The sequence below is a fragment of the Ornithodoros turicata genome, chromosome 9 (genome assembly GCF_037126465.1).
Source record: "Ornithodoros turicata isolate Travis chromosome 9, ASM3712646v1, whole genome shotgun sequence".
In the NCBI taxonomy this organism is placed as follows: domain Eukaryota; kingdom Metazoa; phylum Arthropoda; class Arachnida; order Ixodida; family Argasidae; genus Ornithodoros; species Ornithodoros turicata.
The window spans coordinates 34985748-35008339 of record NC_088209.1 but is presented as its reverse complement, the minus strand read 5'-3'; the positions used below and the strand labels follow the sequence as shown (position 1 = coordinate 35008339).

Here is a 22592-nt window from a genome sequence, read left to right as displayed (position 1 = left end):
TACCCGGCTGTCCACATTTGGTTTCGATATCCTCATCCTCCCATGCACCCGTGCGCCGCGGTCGGAAATTGCGTGGCGAAAGTGGCACGTCACTGAACCGTCCGCCGGAAGCTCCCGTTTACGTCCAGGGAAAATGGCGGGCACCCAAACCACGTGATCTGCAGGAGCCACTCACAGCGTCCCCGAGCTGCAGCGCGGGAAAAAAGCTGGGGCCCAGTGCGCATGCGCAGACCGACCTCCTTTCTCAACCTTCTCTGGTTTTTCGTCTCTCCTCTCGTCTCCCCTACCCCGCCGGCCTCGTCTGTTTGTCTTCGGCGGAGGAGGAGTGTCGTTGGGAGGAACCCGAGAGGTCTGCCTGCCTGATTAGGCGGCATGTTTCTCGGGGAGGGAAAGGTGGTGGAGAGGAGGAGAGGAAAGGGTGAAGTGGAAGACCGAGCGGAATCCGCTCGGGGGGAGGATAGCTGCGTCCATGGGCCGACTTCAGGGGAACTGTGCCGGCATACGCCTATTACACATCTGAGGGAAACCCAGGAGAAACCCCAGACGGCACAGCCGGCCCGCGGATTCGAACCGCGGACCTCCCAGTCTCCAAGCGCACGCGTTACCGCTGCGCCACCGGAGCTGTTTTTTTTGTCTTCGGCGATTGCTGTAGAGCAAGGATCATGCTGTCGCAAAGCAAACAATGAAAAAAAGCGATGGTGTATGACACATCAAGTTTATTTGTCCTCGTGAACTGCCTCGAGAAAGCTATAGGACATATCTTTTTACGTCTTGTAACAGGCTTTTCTGGAGCTTTAGGTGCTTCGACATCGAAGGGCAGTTCAGAAGCCAATGCTGAGCTATGTGCGTCGTTGTTGCGCCCATGGCTGCGGGAGAACTAAAACAAAACAAAAAAATTGATGATCCGTAACCACCGTAACTCTGCATGAAAATCACTGCTATGATAGGCAATCGATCTTGATTTCGTATTTTAACACCAATGTGCACTTGTCACCAATGTTCGTAGATCACAGTGAATGAACGGCTGCGACGTGCATGAGGGGCAACTAGCATAACCACACATAATTTGATTAGCGGCATATCAGAAACGTACAAGTTACGGCAACGCACTGCACAATGAAACGCCGCTAACGTACCGGTCGCAAATTGTAATCAAACTTGTCTTACCGTTCACCTGCGGTACGTCGGAAAGAGTGCAGACTTCCTCTCTGACGATTTCTGCGTCCTTTGGAGGTGCAGGGATTCCCTGTCATGTTCGTCTTCTCGCTGTTGTGATGATCACGTGGATGTGCCATTCCGTTCTCACATTAGCAGTTCGCCACAATCTAAATCTAAAGCATTCAAAACCCTCAAACTACCCGCTTGCGTCTGCGTGCACAACGGTTGCAATCCGAGAGAACATGCGTGACCGGACGCCGGACAGACGTGATGTCTCCTCGACAGAATGGCGTAAATGCAGGCTAGCTGGTGGAGAAATTCCATGATAGGCAAGCCTGAGCCTGAGCCAGCCTGAGCGATTGGCAAGACACGTAAACAAACACAAACACGTGTCTCCTCCGTTCGACTGGTTCGACCGACCGTTTGGATACTCGCGCCTCACTCAAATAACTCTCGCCCAATCAGCGCGAAGGAAACTGACGCCAGTTCTTGGAGACCAATGAGCATCCAAATATTTATACATATAATGCGCAGCAAATCAGAGATCTTCCGAGCGCGCTCGCCAGTGGCGACAATATTTTGGAGGCGGTGCGTTTCGCTTTAGAGCCAGCGGCCACCACCTCTCGTATTCGCCACTCTCAGTACAGTGTTCATGACCATAATTGTCACATGGGCTGTCACGTGTGCCAGCTCCGTTTCTCGGCTGTTCTGATTTCGAATTGTGCCAATCAACATAAAGTAAGATGGCTATTCTGCTGACGATTATTTCCTTTTGCGATCGGTCATCCGCGAAAGCGCATCCCGCATTTCTTGGGCAAAAGAAACCTGCTTGGGTGATGTGACTGTGGTTGTAGTGATGTGGTGCTGTCGTGACATCCGCGCTGGCTCCCGACGGTTCTGTCGATCTTTTCCGGTTAACACCCCGTCAGTTCGGTAACACCTTATGGTAACGCGCAGACTGCGACTGACAAACTGTATTGACTGACTGACTCTATGCAAGGGCGGCTGTACCTGCAGTGTTCTCTAATAAACACGGTTTTTATATCCCTCACTAACTGATACTCCATAACCGTAGTCAACATTCCATTAGCAAACTGCACTACCAATTTCACAGTTGCTGCCACTACTCGCGCTCGTAACTGACTAAACAGGCTCACAAGAAGTGCGTACTGTATTCTTTATACTCAACCGTGACAATCTGTGCCATTGACTTGGCTTAACACTGGGTTATCTGCAACATACGGCCCTTATTGAAGTGCCACTGTTTTCACGTGCCCTGAGCCTGGTTGTAAGCATTACGTTTTCATTGCAGCAATTCTTACAATGAGTTACCCATATCCGTCCGGGGGAAGCCCTTACCCAAACCAGCAAGGTGGCCCTGGATACGGAGGATACCCCATTGGTCCTGTCTATGGTTCATCAGGTCCAGGATATCCCCCTGCAAATCCGTCCCCTGGATACCCTCTTCCCTCCGGTCAAGAGTCTTCTATGCCTGGTTCGGGTCCAGGGTACCCAATTAATCCAGCTCAGTCTTTTCCTACAGCAGCATATCCAGGTGCTGTGCAGCCAAACCAAAATTACCCAACAATGTACCCTCCAGCACAGGGTACTGGAGATGGTTTCTCATCTATGCCAACGAGTGGGTTCCCTGCTCAACAGGGGTATCCTGGTTTTGGGTCGGGCTGCCCAATGCCTCAGACAGGTGGCTATCCCGCATCACAGGGACCAGGGTATCCTCCATCACAGGGAACAGGGTACCCTCCATCACAGGGGACGGGGTACCCTCCATCACAGGGGACAGGGTACCCTCCATCACAAGGGACGGGATATGCTCCATCACAGGTGGCAGGCTATCCAACACAAGCACCAGCCTATCCCACTTCACAAGCATCAGGGTATGCACCTCAAGCACATCCACATGGCCAAATTTACCAGTCTGCTGGAAATGTTACAAGCGCTTCACGCGTAAGTATGTGCAGTAATTAGTATTTTTCTTCTCTTTTTTTTTTTCTGTAGAATCAGCCACGTAAACAGTGACATACATAGGGACATACATAGTACAGTATACATTAGGGAATGCGGCTGGCACAAACACAAAAGGAACAGATTCACCCATTGAAATGATTTGTGTTGCATGAGCGAAAGAAACTGCAGTGTGCGGTCTCCTTCTGAAGAACCCCGACAATACGGAGAAGTCTCATCAAAACGATCTCCCGCCAAAGCGTTTGCGGAGACCAATGAGATACGAGGTGGCTCAGCATTGTCTGCCTTCTTAATAGGGAGGGGGAGAGCTTAAATTGCGAATTCTTCTGCTCATAGATCATATACGATGGAACGGATGAATTCTGTTCCTTTTGTGTTGATATTAAGGTAATGTCGTCTTTTAATTACGTGAGAAATTTTTGCGCTTTAGTGCCCCTTTACAACATTTCATAAGTCGCTATGGGTTTGATGTCGGATTAAATTAATTAAATGAAGTTAATTTAGATTTTATTAATAATTAATTTAATTAATACAGTGAAGCATGTTGGATGAGGCGCCTCATTTGCCCACAAACTCAAATGTCTGACATGCTTGCAGACATTACCTCGCAAATTAGATTTCTGTCTCGTCACATGTCATGTTGTTTCCTGCTTCAGGGGTCTGCCTATCCAACCTCGGGGGCTCCGACGATGATTGGAAAATACGCTTCACCAATAGCAGCAGTAAGAGGCATAATTTCCTACCTTTCAGTTTGAGGTCCACCAAATATCGTACATTTATTAAAGGGGCATGGAAGGCACTTGGAACATAATATTCTTCTGCCGCGTGATACAAACGCACTACCTTCAGGAACTGTTACACAAAATATTTCGTTTGGGAAGTGCAAACTTCCTGAGAAAATTAGTTTACAAGAATGCGTGCAGCGGCTGCGATCTCTCCCATGCTACTCCTGGCACGTGGTGACATCGAGTCCGTCGGCACTTTTTATTGGCTGCCGAGGATCGTCTGCCAGCGAAAGCGACCAGTCGAGACACGGGGCGGGCGGTGCGAAATGCAACTGCAAAAAGAAAGGAAGGCGCATGAGTGATGGGGATAGGTTTTACTGTTTTGAGTCCTTCCATGCTCCTTTAAGTGAAACTATGTGGTAAGGCACACACTTAAAAATAAACTTCACCGCATAGCACGCTCCTAGCCAACCATCATCTCGAATGATATCATTATCTGCCACGATTTGTTGAAAACGGGAGGCGTACGCCTTTTCTGTGACAATTATGAACAGCGTAAGTGTCACGAAAAGGGCGTACGCCTTCTTGTTTTCAACAAATCGTGGCAGATAACGATATCATTCGAGATGATGGTTGCCTAGGAGTGTGCCATGTGGTGAAGTTCATTTTTAAGAGCGTAGTGCTGTTGTCCTACCATGAGTGATAAAGTTTTGAAGCTACTCGTGTGTTTTTCCATTGTTGTTCAGAGAGAGTGATTTGATACACTTGGGGAAATTGCACTGCTGCTCTGTCAGCTACCTTTTTGAGAAATTGCATGCGTGTTCCATTTAGAGGCATGGAGACATTTCATATGTGAGCGCACAAATTGACACCCAAATCGGAAGGAAGATGAAAGATTGTGTCGGCAAGTGCCTTATGCGGTACCGTACCTGCGACCGTACCTGCCGTACCGTGCCTGCCGTACCTTATGCGACTTGTTGAATGTGCTAGTCATAAACTGTGTTACCCTTCCCTTGTTCGAACTAAAACGACAGGATCTTTCTTTATTTTATTTTTTTTTAGTCTAAGAAACTGTAGGTGGTTCGTCATTCCACAGTGTTAAGACAGAAGATGAATGTTGAGAGCTAAATTCATCATTGCACACAAAGACAATCTGCTCATCCAGCGTAAGAGAATGGCGCGCAGTGTGCCTAATTTCTCTTAAACTTACGTATTTCTTCGATTTGCTGCCTCCAAGGGAAGACAGCAGTGATTTATCCAGATCCCCCCTACGCCCCCCCTTTACAGGCCCCCCTTTCGCATAGTTTGGAGGAGAGCCATCTAAAATTTTGTGAGATTGCACAATGTTTTGCATGTAAATACAGCCCCTTGCAAAGCCCCCCCCCCCCCCCCCAATTACGAAATTCCGGGTAAACCACCGGGCAACAGTTTTGCTTTCATGAAGTTGTCACATGCTTGGCAGGTCATAGTGGAGTTAGAGTTGCATTTTCGTGTGGCTTCTATGCTCATAAGCAACAGTTTTAGAAACAGGTTCATATTTTTCTGTAGATTTGATGACAATATCGACAAGTGCCATCATCACATCTGCTTTGCCATTCCGTGTTCCGGAACACTCCATGTCCGGGTAACACTCTCACCCGAACACCGAACACAAAACTACAATTTCCAAACTGTCCGGGTGAAAACCAGACGTGTAGCAAGCCTAATGCCTACACATGATTGTACTGTGTCGGGTGCAAAAAGGAAAGTAATAATATGGGATGGCACGGTGAAAAAAATGGCACTTTGAAGCAGTGACGTAGCCAGAGCTCCAAGTTAGGGGGGGCTCGTTACGAAACCACCCCTAGTCAATCTCGGCCTGTAAGAATGAGCCAAATTCCAGGTTCGTTAGAGAACATTTAATGACTGGGTAGCTTCTTCGAGCATATTCCGCCGAATGCCTCCCGAATGTCCAGTGCACGCGCTTCACAGCTCGGCACGTGCAGCCAATGTCCACCCATCTACGTCGTCATCGACGCTGATCGTCTTCCATGTAACACCTCCCCGTCGAAGACGTTGATGGGCGTTGCAGCCTGCTCACATATCTGACACCCAGTCCACCCGGTGACGAAACGAAACCCAGCACCGACACACAAACCACGCAGACAATTCAACGAGTACGCTCGTGGTACATTCCGTACCGTCATGGCCGACCAATTCCAAGGTACCCAGTTAATTACCCGGAACACCTCCCCACACACAACGCATAATAATAATAATAATAATTTATTTCACCAATGACACTTGGTGGGGGGAAACAGACAAAAAGCTGCAAAAACTGCAGCTTGACGAGGTCTGACCCCCCTTTGTACACTCGACAGATAAAGCAATGACAAACAGCAAACCAGACAATGCAAAGCAAACAGCAATGACAAATAGCAAACCAGACAATGCAAAGCGAACAGCAATGACAAATAGCAAACCAGATGAATCATGGAGTTAGACAATGGTAATGAACACAATGCATTAAGATAACCCCACCCCCCCAAGACCTCATTCCGGACAAGCACAGCCCCTTTTACTGCAACTAACTCATCTGGATAACGCATCCGCAACCACATTTGAATTACCTCTAATATACTCAATCTTCAACTCATATTTTTTAAGGGCCAACGCCCACTGTGTGAGGCGAGCACTCGACGAAGCTGAACGGGAGAGATACACAAGCGGGTTGTGATCCGTTCTGACAGTGATCGCCTTGCCAAACACCCAAGTGTCTAGCTTACCAAGTGCCCACATAATCGCATAAGCCTCGCGCTCAATCACTGGCCACTTGACCTGTGTAGGTGTCAATCTTTTGCTAAGAAACGCGATGGGCATGTCCATACCCTCTGTACGTTGCGAAAAGCAAGCGGCAATAGCTAACTCTGACGCGTCTGTCGTCAGGCAGTATTCCCCGCTAACATCTGGAGCAGCTAATTCTGTAGCTGACGCCAGCGCCACCTTAATGCTTCCAAAGGCATCCCTTGTATAACCGAGGGAACCTTCCGCTTTGTAAGGTCGGTCAACTTCGCTACCTTATCTGCAAAATGATCAATGTAGTCCCTGTAATAGTTGAATAGCCCCAGCACCCTTCGTAATTCCATTTTTGTTTTTGGTAGCTCGAGTTCTCTAATAGACTTTACCCTCACGCGCCATGCATACAAACCGCGAGGAGTGGCAAATGCAATTAGTTTTTGGGCCTTAGAATCCATTGCGATCTGCCAGTAGCCACGAGTCATGTCCAAAGTCGTTATAAATTTGGCTCGCGCTACGCTGTACAGAAGCTCAGTGCAATCTCCCGTAGGAAACCTATCGGGTTCGGTCACCGCGTTTAGTTTCCCATAGTCTACACACGTACGTATTGTGCCGTCCTTCTTCGCTACAGAGAACTGGATGAGCGCAGTTACTTTCGATAGGGAATATGAAACCCCATTGCAGTAGTTGGTCAACCTGCTTATCTACTTCCTCTCTCAGTGCTGTGGGCACCCGATACGGTTTCCGGTCGTCAAGTTTTGCGTCTGGCCAAAGTACTATCTTATGTGACCCTACCGTGCACCTGCCTGGGCCTTCTGAGAAGCACTCGTTTTCCTCGTGCAACAATTTGCGTAGCTCCTGCTCCTGTCTTTGGTCGAGTCGGCCATCTGTGTTCCTTACGTCTAGTGTGCAATTTCCGCCATTTACTTTGACTGGCATGTGCTCTACATTTCCAAAGTCCCGGTCATCCTCAAAAATAACAGCAACGTGGTCCACACGTGCAACATAATGCTTTCAAAGTGCAAGGGGCTATTCAACTATTACAGGGACTACATTGATCATTTTGCAGATAAGGTAGCAAAGTTGACCGACCTTACAAAGTGGAAGGTTCCCTCGGTTATACCGTGGGGGCAGGATACAAGGGATGCCTTTGGAAGCATAAAGGTGGCGCTGGCATCAGCTACAGAATTAGCCTGCTCCAGATGTTAACGGGGAATACTGCCTGACGACAGACGCGTCAGAGTTAGCTAATGCCGCTTGCTCATCGCGACGTACAGAGGGTATGGACATGCCCATCACGTTTCTTAGCAAAAGATTGACACCTACACGGGTCAAGCGGGCAGTGATTGAACGCGAGGCTTATGCGATTATGTGGGCTCTTGGTAAGCTAGACACTTGCGTGTTTGGCAAGGCGATCACTGTCAGAACGGATCACAACCCGCTTGTGTATCTCTCCCGTTCAGCTTCGTCGAGTGCTCGCCTCACGCGGTGGGCGTTGGCCCTTCAAATATATGAGTTGAAGATTGAGTGTATTAGAGGTAACTCAAATGTGGTTACGGATGCGTTATCCAGATGAGTTAGTTGCAGTAAAAGGGGCTGTGCTTGTCCGGAATGAGGTCTTGGGGGGTGATGCGTTATGTGTGGGGAGGTGTTCCGGGTAATTAACCGTGCACCTTGGAATTGGTCGGCCATGACGGTACTGGAATGTACCACGGGTGTACTCGTTGAAATGTCTTCGTGGTTTGTGTGTTGGTGCTGGGTATTCGTTTCGTCACCGGATGGACTGGGTGTCAGATACGTGAGCAGGCTGCAACGCCCATCAACGTCTTCGGTGGGGAGGTGTTACACGGAAGACGATCAGCGTCGATGACGACGTAGATGGTTGGACATTGGCTGCACGTGCCAAGCTGTGAAGCGCGTGCACTGGACATTCGGGAGGCATTCGGCGGACGATGCTCGAAGAGGCTACCCAGTCATTAGATGTTCTCTAACGAACCTGGAATTTGGCTCATTCTTACAGGTCGAGATTGACTCCCCTCCCCACCGATCCTGGGTGCACCCCACACACATACCTGTGCATACAAGAAGATGAGAATGAAAATATAAAATATTTGAACGTTAAATGATGTGAGAGGCCCGGTCATGAGATTGGAGGCACCGTATCTTCATGCGTATAATTGGCGCCTTGTCCGTTACAAAGATTCGCTGGGATTCCACTGCAGCTTATCTGAGGAAAGTTTCTCCTCGAGCTTATCGCCCGGCACAGAGGAGCACCTCGTATGTGATCCACATGCCATTGAGGGTTATTGACAAGGGGTTCTCGTCTCTCTTCTGCGAGCTTATCCAATGACTAGACATACATACCGATTACGGAATGCCCACCTACGGGCCTTCCCCCTCGTCTTTCTCTAAGTCATGGGGAACCTCCTACAGTCAGTGCTCTATAGATCTCTGGGACCTATATGGGGCACCCCCCTCCCGTGGCTATGCCACTGCTTTGAAGTGGGACAGCAGTTTGAGTACAGCTAGTCTCCCCTCCCTATACAAACTGCCGATGTGCTCAACCTGCTACATTTTTAGAACACCCAGGTCATTCAGATTACTATCATCCCAGAATACGAGCTGGTGAAGGTCACCCTGAAAGGCGTTTCCCAAAAGGTTGTGACTCGGTGTACTGCAACGGGAAGAAGCTAGCCATGCGATGAAGTCAGCGTGACGTCAACACATCTTATCGCTACGTTTCCGCCTTACTAATAGTTCCGTGTCGCTGTCTTGCCAGTCTTGCCGTTCATATTTATAGCTGGCTAGCTCGTAGCTCCGCCTAACGCTTGCAGCCGTGTTTCACGATTTTGCGACACGCCTTCTCCGAATCGCCATTTTTGTTGAAGGTGTGGTATCGTACCGTCTGCTTTGAAACTTCAAAATTGGAAGCTTCCTTTGCTGTCGACGGCTGTCGTGCGATCTAGCGAAATACCTTAATTTGGTTTTGGTTCTGATTTGGTAAGTGAGATGGCTGCAGTGCTTTACATAACCGATTTTAAAACCGGTTTTATATGGTCGGCTGCCGGCCATACGTTAGACAACGTCCTCGTTTGATAAACGTTGCTTCTGGTTGCGATCATGTTGTATTGCCTGTGGGACTTCCACAGGGTGTACCTTATGTGAGTGTATGAGTTATTGGAACTTGCAAGCACAGTTACAGACGAATAGTCACATAGTTCTATGCTGATTTGAAGTGCCGAACGGGAACTAACGGAGACCGAACTATTTTCAGAGCTCCGGATCACCGCGACACATGGTATGCCACTCTGCTTCTTTGTAATAATCAATTCCTTACTAGAAATTGCATCTACTTACTGTCATACTTACTCCTGCATATAACCGTGAATTGAAGGTTCCACCCGATATCAGAAATGAGTTTATTTTTGTCTGGGCGAAATCAGATTTCCCCCCGTGCCCTTTCTTCACCGAACTCCGCCGCCCCGATAAAGGTCTGCTGGTCTTGAACCTTGTTTTTCAATGTGGTAAAATGTTGACCAAAACCCCGGGTTTTTACTAAAAGAAGTGTCTAGCGGTCCGTCGGACGGACACGATTGTAAACACGGACCCCGATGTATAAACATCGGGGTCCGTCGGCTCAACATTATGTCGTGTTAGATCAAGTTAGTTTAGGTTAGGTTAGTTTATTCTAGTCAGGTTAGTGCAAGTTAGCTTCGTGCAGCTCTAGGTTAGGTTAGGTTAGTTTAGTTTAGTTTAGGAAACAATCTAGTTCCTCATACCACAGACGATCCGACGGACCCCGCTGCGTAAAAAATGGGGTCCGACGGACCCGATTGTTTATACATCGGAGTCCGTCGGGACACTCCGCTTTCAACATTATGCCGTGTTAGATCAAGTTAGTTTAGGTTAGGTTAGTTTATTCTAGTCAGGCTGGTGCAAGTTAGCTTCGTGCAGCTCTAGGTTAGGTTGGTTAGGTTAGAAAACAGTCTAGTTCCTCATACCACGAACCATCCGACGGACCCCGCTGCATAAAGAATCGGGTCCGTCCGACGGACCTCTAGACACAGCCATTACTAAAATCCGCAGAATATCCAAATGCAGGAAGCAAGTCACTGGTTTCACCGGAACTTTAACCGCTATTTCGCTGGCTCTGGTACAGCTTCTGTAGCTACGAGTGCAGTCCATATTGATACGCGTGAAGCAGACACAGAACCAGGATCTTACTGGGTGCATCCTGTCTAGATTTTATCATGTTTTGGTCATGTTTAGCACCATGTCATATGCTCATATATGTATAGTGTTGTATCCGAGGTACAGACATCGAAGTGCATTGAACAAAACTATAATGTTATGCAGGCTTCCATTAAGCCCTATGCAGGTTTCAATGCCAATGATGATGCCCAGGCACTACGAAAAGCCATGAAGGGATTTGGTAAGAACTGTTCCTCTACCATATATCTCTTTCTACTGCTTTGGAGTGGCTTCATTATTTCCTAATGGCTTACTGATTTCCTAACTTTTGTGCTTCATGTATCCTTGAGCTGTTTCTTGAACTAACTGCAAGTAAGCTCACACTAATTTGTGTGACACACAATGTTTGATCGTTATCCTTGCTCCTATTGTCAGTTCTTCCCCATGCTGAGGAATTTGTACGTTTTGTTTTTAAATGCATAGTTTTAAGTTCTGCTTCGAGATTTCATTCTGACTGAATTCGTGTTGGTTGTAACCAAACCGAAAATGCTTTGTATTCTTATATTTCATCATATATGTTGTGCTTGTTGTATTTAAGATTTTGCAAAGTTTTGAATGAGATTGAAGTGCCGCAGATGTGTCATTATTATACAGAAGGATAATTAATAGTGGTATTTTTACTTCCTGTCATTGTATTTTTATGGATTGCAGATAGTGCATACTGCAGCACTTTTTTTTTTTTCATAAAATTTTTAAGTACCTGTATTAGGACAAACACCTTGCTCAGTGTACAGCAGCTATATTTGTGTCTGATGGCGACACGCCTGAGTAAGCATAGGCATATGCTGACGATGCACGAGTTCTGTGACTCCAGCTTCCTCTTTCTTACGGTGTGAGTCACATCCCATGCAATACTGCATTGTCTGTACGACTTTGGACTGCAAGTTCAACTGTTTTATGGGGTACATTGTTCCAGAGCTGTCAAGTGTCACTGACACATGTGCATAAGCAACAGCAGCAGTGTGCATGCACGTGTATACTGCAGTACAGACGTGGCTGTTTCTGAGTTGCAAGCAGCCACAAAGCCAACGTGGCTTTTTCTAAAAGGTTCACTCTTAAATGTTTTTTCCGCTCCCTCAATAGTTTGGTGAATGGACATTGAATGACCATAACCTCAAACGTAGAGAGAGAAAAAAAAAAGAGGAAAGAAAGGACAACAACAAGCATTCTGTTTCCTTACGCTATTGCATACAGACATGTAAATCACTACGTTCTTCTCTGTTTTCCCTGAGAAATACCAATCCTTCAGTTCTTGGTGGTTTTGGTTGAAACTCCTAACGGTAAAACAATGTTCTCTATTGCTCTTATCTGATGCTCATGTTTGCAATAGTTTGGTATCTTTTGTGTGTACGTGAGGGGCGCTGTACTAACATTCCCTAGATTCCTACGTGTTGTCATTGCACATTGTGATCGATGAAGTTTGAAGATGGCAGTAGCATACTCAAACATTTTGTCCTCCCTCTTTGTCCCCTAATGCACACTGGTTGACAATAGACCTCTACCTGTTTGTAAACAAACGACGTCATAGTGTTCGACAGCGCCACGAGTTTGGTAGAGTTGAACTACGTTCAAAGCTAGTGGCGAACAAGGTCGTGCCCGACAGCCGCGGTCTTGAGGGGATTACGATGGTCTCTGAAAAGGACGCGACCTTCGGTCCTACTTTTCTTTCAATAGGAGGCAGCGAACAATTTCCCATTCGTGGAACCCAGCTCTCCCCCTTCGGATCTCTTTCGGTTTCAGTACTGTCTAACAACGTCATGATGACGGTCCTCGGGTAGAGTTTTATTGTGGGAAGAAAGTAAATACTTAAGGTGGCACGAAGAATGAGTGTGATGTTGTGATTTTCGGAACCTTGAGTAAACTCAGCCTTGATTTGAACAGGCACAGATGAAGCGGCCATTATTGCCATTCTGTGTGCAAGGAGCAGCGACCAACGACAGCAGATCATGGTAGCATACAAACAGATGCATGGGCGTGTAAGTAAAATTATACTCCTCAGCACCCAGTACAGAAGACTCAGTGACGTTCAGTCTCGGTTGATGTGCTTTCGTTGGAGAAAAAGAAGAAACTTATCAGAGTATGTTATGTACGACAAAACACCGGTACTTCAATATCTGTTAATACTGCAACACTGCATAAAATCCAAAATGACGCTTTTTAAAATGACCGTGGTTGCGATTAGGGCCATGTGTTTTAGGGTTAAAACCCACAAAACCTGCTTTTTACCCCCCAGATTTGCATCATTGTCAGTTCGTGTGAAACCAGACAAATCCTGAAAACTGACTTGGCGAAGTGCCAATCCAGCCAGCGGTGCAGGCACTGTACATTCAACACTGCTGTTCCGCATCTTGTCAACAGTGTGAAAAGCTATCTTTGTTTTTCTACCTGAAATGTGCTCTTCCACATGATAGTGCCCAATTTGACCCTGTTTTACGGCTCCTGCCTGTAAATGCCCGTGAGGAATGAGCCCTGATGTAGCATGTTTGATATTACATTCACGGAAGTTCGGTTCTGTATGTGACAGGATGTCTAATTTCTTCACCAAATATGACATTTCATACAGGACCTCATCAAGGATCTCAAGTCTGAGCTGTCCGGGAAGTTTGAGGATGTAATCATAGGACTGATGACTCCCATGTACGAGTACTTGGCATCTGAAGTGAGGCATGCCATTTCTGGAATTGGTACTAATGAAGACACCCTTATCGAAGTGCTTTGCACAAGGAGCAACGCTGAAATCAATCAAATCAAATACCAATACAAGCAAAGTAAGTTTTGCGTGAAATAATTTTATGATGGCTCTGGGATGTTAGACCCATTAAATTCGGAGCATAGAGATCATTTGTAGTTGATGTACATTGTATACCCACATTTTCTTTCTAATGCAGCTCTTAGATTTTATTTTATTAACATAACGTGTTTGTCAGATGTAACTGTGCAATATTCCAGCAGGCGGACAGCTGTACATGTTCTCGTGAGATCTGTATACATCTTCAACACTAAAGAGAAACACAGACCTGTCTTGCATCAGGCCCTAGTTAGCTACAGCAGCTAGTGGTGTTTGATTTGAGAAGGGCTATCGTCAGTGAAATTTTTAAAAGCGGGAGGACCACATGCAGCAAACTTCCTGTACAATAACATGCATCTGGTACCATCGTTTTCTGTAGCTCTCCAGAAAATATAGGGACTCACTTCGCTTTTGGGTTCAAGGAAGGCGACAGATATAATTTGCATTTTTTACATTATACAGGAATATGCTGTAGCTACTTTCTAATCAATTTTACTTGAACTTAAAAACAGAGTACGGCAAGGACCTGGAGAAAGATATTATTGGTGACACCTCGGGATATTTGAGACGCATCTTGGTTTCAGTGTGCAATGTAAGTACTATGCGCTGTTTTGGTGTACAGAATAAATAGAGCCTGAAGTTTTAGGGTTTTACCCGATTCTTCCCCGAATTTGCACCCCGAATTGAAGATTGCCTCTTTAGGGTGAAAGCCGATATTTACCCGGCAAATTGCCCTCACTGGGATGTCTGTAGGAATGCACTAACTTACTTGTTTCGCAGAAAAATGCAGTTACATCACCGTTCGTACCAAACCGTTTGAATGACTGAGCCCGATTTCTCCCCAAATTTAGCGTACTGGAAGTTTTTTCACCCGAATTTGCACGAATTTAGTGCACATGTTTATTTACCCGATTTTTACCCCCCTGAATGTAGGAAAGAATATTTCCCGAAAACTTCAGGCTCGAAGAATAAACAGTTCGGAACAGAACTGTGCTATTCCTGCTTGGCATTGCATTAAATGGTTTCCTCGCTGTAACAGGCAGCAAGACCCGAAGGGCAACCTGTGGATCCTGCACGAGCTGCAGATGATGCCCAGGTACACCTTTTTGTACCTTTTTGTCACTTTTGCCCCTGTTGTGTACCCCTCCCTACAAGTCCCTGACCTGGACCAATGCACGTAACTCTCAATGGTGCTGCGATGTGCAGAAGCTGTACGCGGCTGGTGTCGGACAGTGGGGAACGGACGAGTCAACTTTCCGCACAATCTTGTGCTCCCAGAGCTTTGAACAACTCCGGCAGGTTTTCCGGGAATATGCCAGGCTCACTGACCATGACATCATGGAAGCCATCAAGAAGGAAATGTCTGGAGAAATTAAACAAGCCCTCCTCACAATTGGTAAGGCAGCGTCGGAGGAATTATTTCATTCCCAATTGAGCAGTTTTCTGCAACAACTCTTTGTATCATGGTACGTCTAAGGGGCTGTAAGATGAATGGTAAACCCATAGAAACTGTACATTCGTCTACAAGCTGGTAACGTGATCTGGAATCCGGATCAGTCTTGGGTAGTTACCTCGTCACAAGCGATCACGTCCTGGATGATTAAGCAGTAACTATAATTAGAGCCTGAAGTTTTAGGGTTTTACCCGATTCTTCTCCGAATTTGCACCCCGAATTGAAGGTTCACCCTTTAGGGTGAAACCCGATTTTTACCCGGCAAATTCCCCTCACTGGGATGTCTGTAGGAATGCACAAACTTGCCTTTTGGCAGCAAATGCAGTTACATCACCGTTTGTACCAAACCACCACAGTTAGTTTGAGTAACTGAACCCGATTTCTTCCCGAATCTAGCATGCCGGCTGTTTTTTTCACCCGAATTCGCATGAATTTAGTGCACACGTTTATTTACCCGATTTTTACCCCCCCCCCCCCCCCCGAATTAAAAAAAAAATATTTCTCGAAAACTTCAGGCTCTAACTATAATTAACTCATTCACAGAGAGAACATTAATGGTGAATACAGTCAACGGCGGGTAGTGCACAAAGATGCGACGAGTGTTCGAAATTAAAATGGAGGGAACCACAAAATTTTGAAGTAGCTGTAACTACGTAGTTGCTGTCAAGTTAGTTACTTTAGAGCTCCCTGTTTACCTTTATAATTTTAGAGACTGGTCGCATCTTCGTTCACTACCTCCTACGTGGTACCTGCCCACAAATTTGTGGCGTCCTCCAACTGTTTCCTGCGACGGATGTCTGCGGATGCTATGATTGGGGGACGGCTGTCAGTCTTTGAAATTCTTTATATGCAACACATTAAGAACTGAGACGTAATGGTTTGTTTGTATCATCACATGACAGAACAACAACAACAACTACATTGTGAGATGATGAATGGGGAGTTCAGACACAAGACAGAGCTCTATGTGGCGGTACATACAAATGTGGTTGTTGTATTTCACTTCAGTCCCTTTAAAGCTGCAGCAAACTGATTTCGTGCTTCCAGCCAAAATCACTTTTGAGCCGCACTTTTAGGTAGCTACCTCATTCATCAGAGGTGGTATTGGAATTTTGAAGAAAATTTGGTTTCTGTTTGACTCATTTGCCACACGATTTTTTAAAAAGTATCGCGGTTCCAAGCCACGGGTGGTCCTTATGGTTAACTAAATTGTGTCATTTTCAATTTCAGTCAAAGCTGTCTACAACACTCAGTTGTACTTCGCCGAAAAGCTGCATGATGCTATGAAGGTAAGATATATGGATGCTTTGTTGCATTAGGAACTGCAGTGTCTCGTGCATAATGAATTGTTTTGAGGGAGAGCAAGCTAAGTAACTGTAAGCTACTAAGTTAAGAGTAACTGAGTTGAGGCAGGCACATCAAGGGCAAGAAAATAAGGCAGTCATCAACAGCTAGTCAGTAGCGCGTCTTATTCCATAATTATCATTCCTAGTCTCAATATGTTCCAGTGGCACAGTTTTGTTTCATCCATAGGGAGCCGGAACAGAGGACCGTGTGCTGATTCGTCTGGTGGTAAGCCGCTCTGAGGTGGACCTTGCAATGATCAGGCAGGAGTACTACAGAGCATACGGCAAGAGCCTGGAGGAAGCAATCAAGGTGAGGCAATGCATTAGCTGATACAGATTACAGTAGCAGACTGATTATTCGGACGCCGAATTTTCGGAGTGTTTAGATGCTTCGGACTCCCATGGGGAACGCCGACCTTTGCCGTAGGATTAATACACTTTGGGACTGTTCTTCCGGACAGCGTAGCCCGAATGCCCGATTTTCTGTACCGAAACGCTTGCGGAAAAGCACAGACACCACTATGTTCGGCACTACGGTGGCGACTTTTAAACTGTCATTCTAGATTGTGCGCTTAGATTGGATTGGAATCCTAGGCGAAGCTGCTCTAAAAGTTCCGAACCGTACCTCTAGGTGGTGCCACTGCCGCTTTTGGCGTCTGTACTTTCAGGGTTCGGGATGCTCTCTGGAGTTTCTGTTTGTGCGCTCAGTAGGCTGTCTCTGTTCGTCAGCTTTTGACGCTATGGTTATGTCTGTTCAGTAAATTGTGCAGCCGGAAAGTGAGTGGGACTCTGCAACGGATCTCCCTGACTGTCCACAACTGTTGACTCCAGTCATGCTGCACGTGCTGTCGCTATTGTCAAATATCCGCGAGGAACCTATGACACTCATGGGCAAATGCACGCGGATAGCGTGACATGCAGGAGCCAGATGCGGCAGGGCACTTATTATAGACTTCTTTGGTGCGGCTGTGGTGGAAATAATGTTGATTTTAGCGATCATCTGGTCTGCTGCATTATTCTGACTGTTTTCCGGTCACAGTCAAGTCCGGAAAGTTGGCCGGCAACTGTACACAGTAGAATCTCGATGATACAAATCTCACCGGGTAGCGGAGAAAACTTGTATAAAACGAATGAGACCAAAATAAAAATTGAGTCAAGAAAATAGACAGTGACTGTTCATTTTCCATTACTGGCAGTGAAAGAGGTCAGTCTTAATGCTTTTATGTCTCAGTTTTTGGCCAAATGCTGCCCATATTCGCAAGATGATTCGAAAGACCCAGCACGTGCTTTCCATCCGCGAGTCGCGCGACAGTGTTTTAAAGCGAACTTCTCCTAAAGCATGCAGGGATTAGGTGAAGCGGACTTGCAGAATGGTGACGCGTAATGTTGCCAGAGGTTGTCCTGATATGTTCCCTCCACGTGTTCTGGATGAGGTTTTTTTCACCAGCGGGATGTCGCACAGCTTTGCGGTATATTGTTGCGAGACGGATAAAATGGTCAAAACAGAGATGAGGTCACAAGGTTAAGTTTGATAAGGTGACCCCTTATCTCCTCTACCACCACCACCAAAGGGAGAGTTATTGCTTGCATTGTGCAACATGATGTAAGGGAGCTCGTGGAGAGGATCTCCCTCCCTTTTCGAAAGAAGGAGCAGCATGACTCGTGCCTCCCTCGCACCACCGGGGAACAACCTTTGTCTCATCCTCGGCTCGTTCTTATATCCTAGACGGGAGAAGAATTGGTGTCATCCCGAAATTCATATCCGTGATCGTATCATCGAGATTTCACTGTAGTACAGAATGGCAGCTTATGGAGCTTATAAATGGTGTAAAGTGCAATAAAACTGTTGCAATTGTTGTTACAGGGTGACACCTCAGGTGACTACAGGAAGGCCCTCATTGCTTTGGTGTCTGGAAACTAAGGGGCCTCCCACGCACAATCGACATTTGAAGTTCATGTAGGGTCGTACTGCAGCATGGTGTCGCTGCATTGGTTCTTTCAATGGTACTATATTGTGACTTCCAGTGGTGTTTCTTTAATTATGGGTAGATTTCTGGGTAGTTTCACTTATAATCAACCAAAGGGCACCAGTTACATTTTTATTTTCTTCAGAAAAAAAATAAATGTTATTCCTAATCCAAAAAGAAGCAAAACAAGTCTAGTCGCAGGTGTCTCTGCAATATTTCCTTCTTTTTTTGGTGTGCTCAATCCTCCGAACGGCTGCTTTCTTCTGAAAGCAATTTTTTTTGCACTGGCAGAATGGGTGGTGAAGATTTGCTTAAGACAATTAAATTTGGTGGCAAAACCCGTCTGAGAATGTCTTCTCACTACGTATCGCATTTCGTTGAATGTTGCACATGTAGTCATGAGTTACATAGGGGGCTAGGCACTTTCTCAAAAGATGGGTAAATTGATCAATGTTGAGTGCTAACTTCTTAAGTGTGCTAGATTCCGACATGACGACCTCTACCTCCTTGGTGCCAGCGCACGTCTCCAAAGATTCCGCCTTCAATGCGCTCTCACCTGGACACGACGTGCACCTACCCAGCTTGCCCTGTCTTATTTGTGTTAGGCAAAAGCACAATGATTTGAGGTCCTCAAGCGTAAAACTCTTGTCCGAAACAAGACCCTGTGCATTCAGGCATAAGTCGTAGTTGGCACAGTAGATGCAAATGCACTCTTCCATGTAGGGCCTCATAGAGACATGTGACGGGTGAAGGGAATAGAACTTTGTCAGGCTCATTTTCACTTTGGGATGCGCCCCCCGAAACTTGCGGTATCTCCCCCGAATTGTTCGTGACATATAGCGCTTTGCCACTAAGTTGTTGGCATCTGCTCCACGAATTTTCGCACCATCTCGAGGCCCTGGGCTTTGAATGGTGCAGTCCAATTCATCTTTCGGGTAACACTAGAGGACCAACTTCACATTCTCGGGATCGATAACATTCCTGCCGGAGTATTGATCAGGCGTTGCCCATACTCCGCCGTTTTCCCGGAGCCTTTGACTCTTCTTGATCATGTAGGTTGTAGCTTCGAGAATATCTTGATGTATTTTAACCTGGGTGAATGACAAGGGGAGTAAAATCAAGAGTCGACGTCTTTCCTGCGTGGCGTTGCTCGCAGCATACACCTTCCACAAGTTTTCTAGCAACTTGTCGCGTTGTCTCTTTTCTACAGTTTCTTCTTCCACAGTAAGGTCCACAGCATAAGCGGAACTCAGCCGGCGACGACTTTGACACGGCACTTGCAATTTCCTTCTGCTTTCGTTGTTTCATGCGGTACAGGGTGCCAAACTTCCGTCAGCGGCTTTAGTGGGCTGACCCCAGTGTCGTGTTCACAACTTATCTTGTTCACACTTTACACGATTTCAGTTGGATCACAAAATTCTGAGTCTTCGGAGCTAGGAGGTGAAGGATCTTGTTGGCTTGAGGGTCCAGACTCACCGAGCTGCAATCGGAATGCGTTATAGCAGTTCACACCTATTTCATCAGTATCATCAACACGGTCGGCTTGAGACGCAGGCAAAACAGTTTTTAACAAAGTCACACCAATTAGTGACATAGCCTGATTCGCCTTCGTGTGTCACCCACTGTAATCCAGGCAGAACACCCGCTTCTTGCTGTAGAGACTAGGGTTGCCACAAGGCCGGTATTATACCGGCACGACTGGTTATTTGTGCGCTCTGCCGGTTGCCGGTAGGAAGGTGATACCGGCAGCCTTTTGCTGGTATTTGTGGCTCAAGACCTTTCATGGGGGCTTTTACGGGGTTTTCCCTTCAACATTTCTCTACAGCTTGAATAAATCTGGAGCACAGGCCCAACTCTGCAGTCACCAGTCGTTTTCTTAGTTATCCATTATTGTTATTATTTATTGTTGTTATTATTCATTTTTATTCATCAAGCATTGTGTTCGGTGGGGACAAGAGCAGTGGTTGTGCAAGGCTGTTGGTGGTTGTGTCGAGCCAGCTAGAACGTTCCTCACCCACTTTCCCTTTCCCACGAGCCTTTCCTCCTTCTCCTCTATTCCACCTCCTCTCAGACGGTATTTTTCACTTCGAAAGGTGGCAACCCTAGTAGAGACTCGTTGCCATTGACGTGCTAGAAGAGCATGCTATAGCCGGTAGCCAAAGCCAAAGCATGCCAGTATCCAAAGGAACTAAACACGTAACTGCGATACAAGCGTGCAAAACACCGAGTGTGGAGAGCAATGAGTGTTGACAGCTGAAGTCACTAAAATTGTTTGACTCGCTGCTCCTACGAAAAGACCGTGGTTTCTTTGGTGAAGGACATCGTCATGAAGTGGACAGTTGAGAAATAAATAACCTCCCGTGCACCCACAACCCGTGAAGACCAAACAGAATTAGGTGCTTTTGTGTGTCTGCAAAAGTCGTGCCCTTGGTATTCTTACTTTTCAATGCTTCAACACTGCGCTTACTTCAAACCAGAAAGCAAAGTAGCCGATAAGGCTTCCCAGACTTGCTTACATAAAGCACCGAGCTCGGAAACAAATGGACGCCGCAAAGCGCGTCTGGTCCTGAAAACAGTGTTCTGGCACCCCATCGCGATTACGGCGTCACCGTAGACGGATGCCTGAAGGTATGATAATGCACTATGTACTAAACGAAAGAGTAAAAAAAGCTCTTTGATCTCGTGTAAGTTTTGTCATATTCGGAAATTGTGGGACCATGTAAGAAATTGGCAAAGTTGCGCTACGAACGTCCTCTGAGTGGTTTTCGTGTCTTCTTTTTTTTTTTTTTCCCCCAATTTTTTGGGGGGGGCTTTGTCATCGAATTTAATTGTCTTAAACAAATCTTCACCACCCATTTTGCCAGTGAAAAAAAAAAAAATTGCTTTCAGAAGGAAGCAGCCATTCGGAGGATCCAGCGCACTGAATTTGGAAAAGCTGGAACTGCCCAAATCGCGCTCATTTACTTGGAGCCTCGCCGACCGAGAACGAAATATCGCAAAGACCTGCGACTAGGCTTGTTGTGCTTCTTTTTATATTAGGAGTAACATTTATTTTTTCTCAAAGAAAATAGAAATTTCACCGGTGCCCCTTGGTCGATTATAAAAAACTACTCTTCTGTATTTTTGTGTATGTGCTATGTTGTTTTCACAAGAACCGCGATTCACATAAGGAATCAGGGTTTCCGGTGGCTGTAGCCCGGTGAGTTGAGGCGATTTCTATATTTTTGTGTATCTGCTACATTGTTTTCATAAAAAACCATGATTCATATAACGAATCGAGGTTTCCGGTGGATTGTAGCCCGGTGAATTGAGATGATATATTTCTGTATTTCTGCGTATTGTTGCTACATTGTTGTCAGAAAACCCAAGTTTCACGTATTGAATCAGGGTTTCCGGTGAATCGTAGCCCGGTGAATTTGCTTGAAATACAGATACATTTTGACTGTCATTTTAAATATATGTAGAGAGATGTTTTATATCTATATAACATGGATATGCATTTTGTTTGTTGCATAAATACTGCTGCCTACTTCGTAATACTTGATGCCTTGCCTTGGAGTTTTCTCCAAAAGGGAAGAACAAAGCATTGAGCATCCTCCCTGCTTATTGGTGGGGAAATCACTATTTGCTTACTTGCTGTGGTGTCCATGCCACCTGGTGGGCACCTAACTATCCCACACGTGTGATTCATTACCATTTAAGCATTTAAAATGTGTGCCAGTACATTTCATTGAGAACTGTTTAATGTTGAAACATGAAAGAACTGATGTTCTGAGGCTAGAACAACATAGAAGGGACAAACACATACAAAGCCTCAATTTGCCTAAGAAATTAACGAAAGATGAAAGTCACTGAGAAGGCGTGTTAGGTTAGCTCAATTGGTAGAGCCCTGGACCGGCAATCCAGAAGATGTGGGTTCGACTCCTACAGCTGGCTAACCTTTTCAGTGACTTCAGTGATCTTTCATTGTTTAATGTTGCTTTGCATTGCAGTGGACTCAGCAGGACTTGGTACTTACGCTTGAGATGTGCCTTCAAAAATAATATTTGAAATATTGATCCTTTTGATGTGATTAATAAATTTATTCCAAAACAGTTTTGTTTGATGTTTGTGTTGAAGGGAACAGCACACATGTTTTGTATGTAT

General features: G+C 46.0%; 1 protein-coding gene across 1 annotated transcript; it reads left to right on the top strand.

Annotated features, from left to right (window-relative positions):
• Nucleotides 1-1787: 1787 nt before the first annotated feature.
• On the top strand, nt 1788-22540 carry LOC135368742 (annexin A4-like). The gene is made up of 13 exons (XM_064602232.1): nt 1788-1896; nt 2471-3123; nt 3798-3863; nt 9916-9939; nt 10998-11073; nt 12774-12868; nt 13456-13660; nt 14193-14272; nt 14720-14776; nt 14887-15076; nt 16364-16422; nt 16667-16789; nt 18344-22540. The coding sequence occupies exons 2-13, from the start codon at nt 2482-2484 to the stop codon at nt 18398-18400; spliced, it is 1674 nt and encodes a 557-aa protein (XP_064458302.1). The 5' UTR covers nt 1788-1896; nt 2471-2481; the 3' UTR covers nt 18401-22540.
• Nucleotides 22541-22592: the final 52 nt, after the last annotated feature.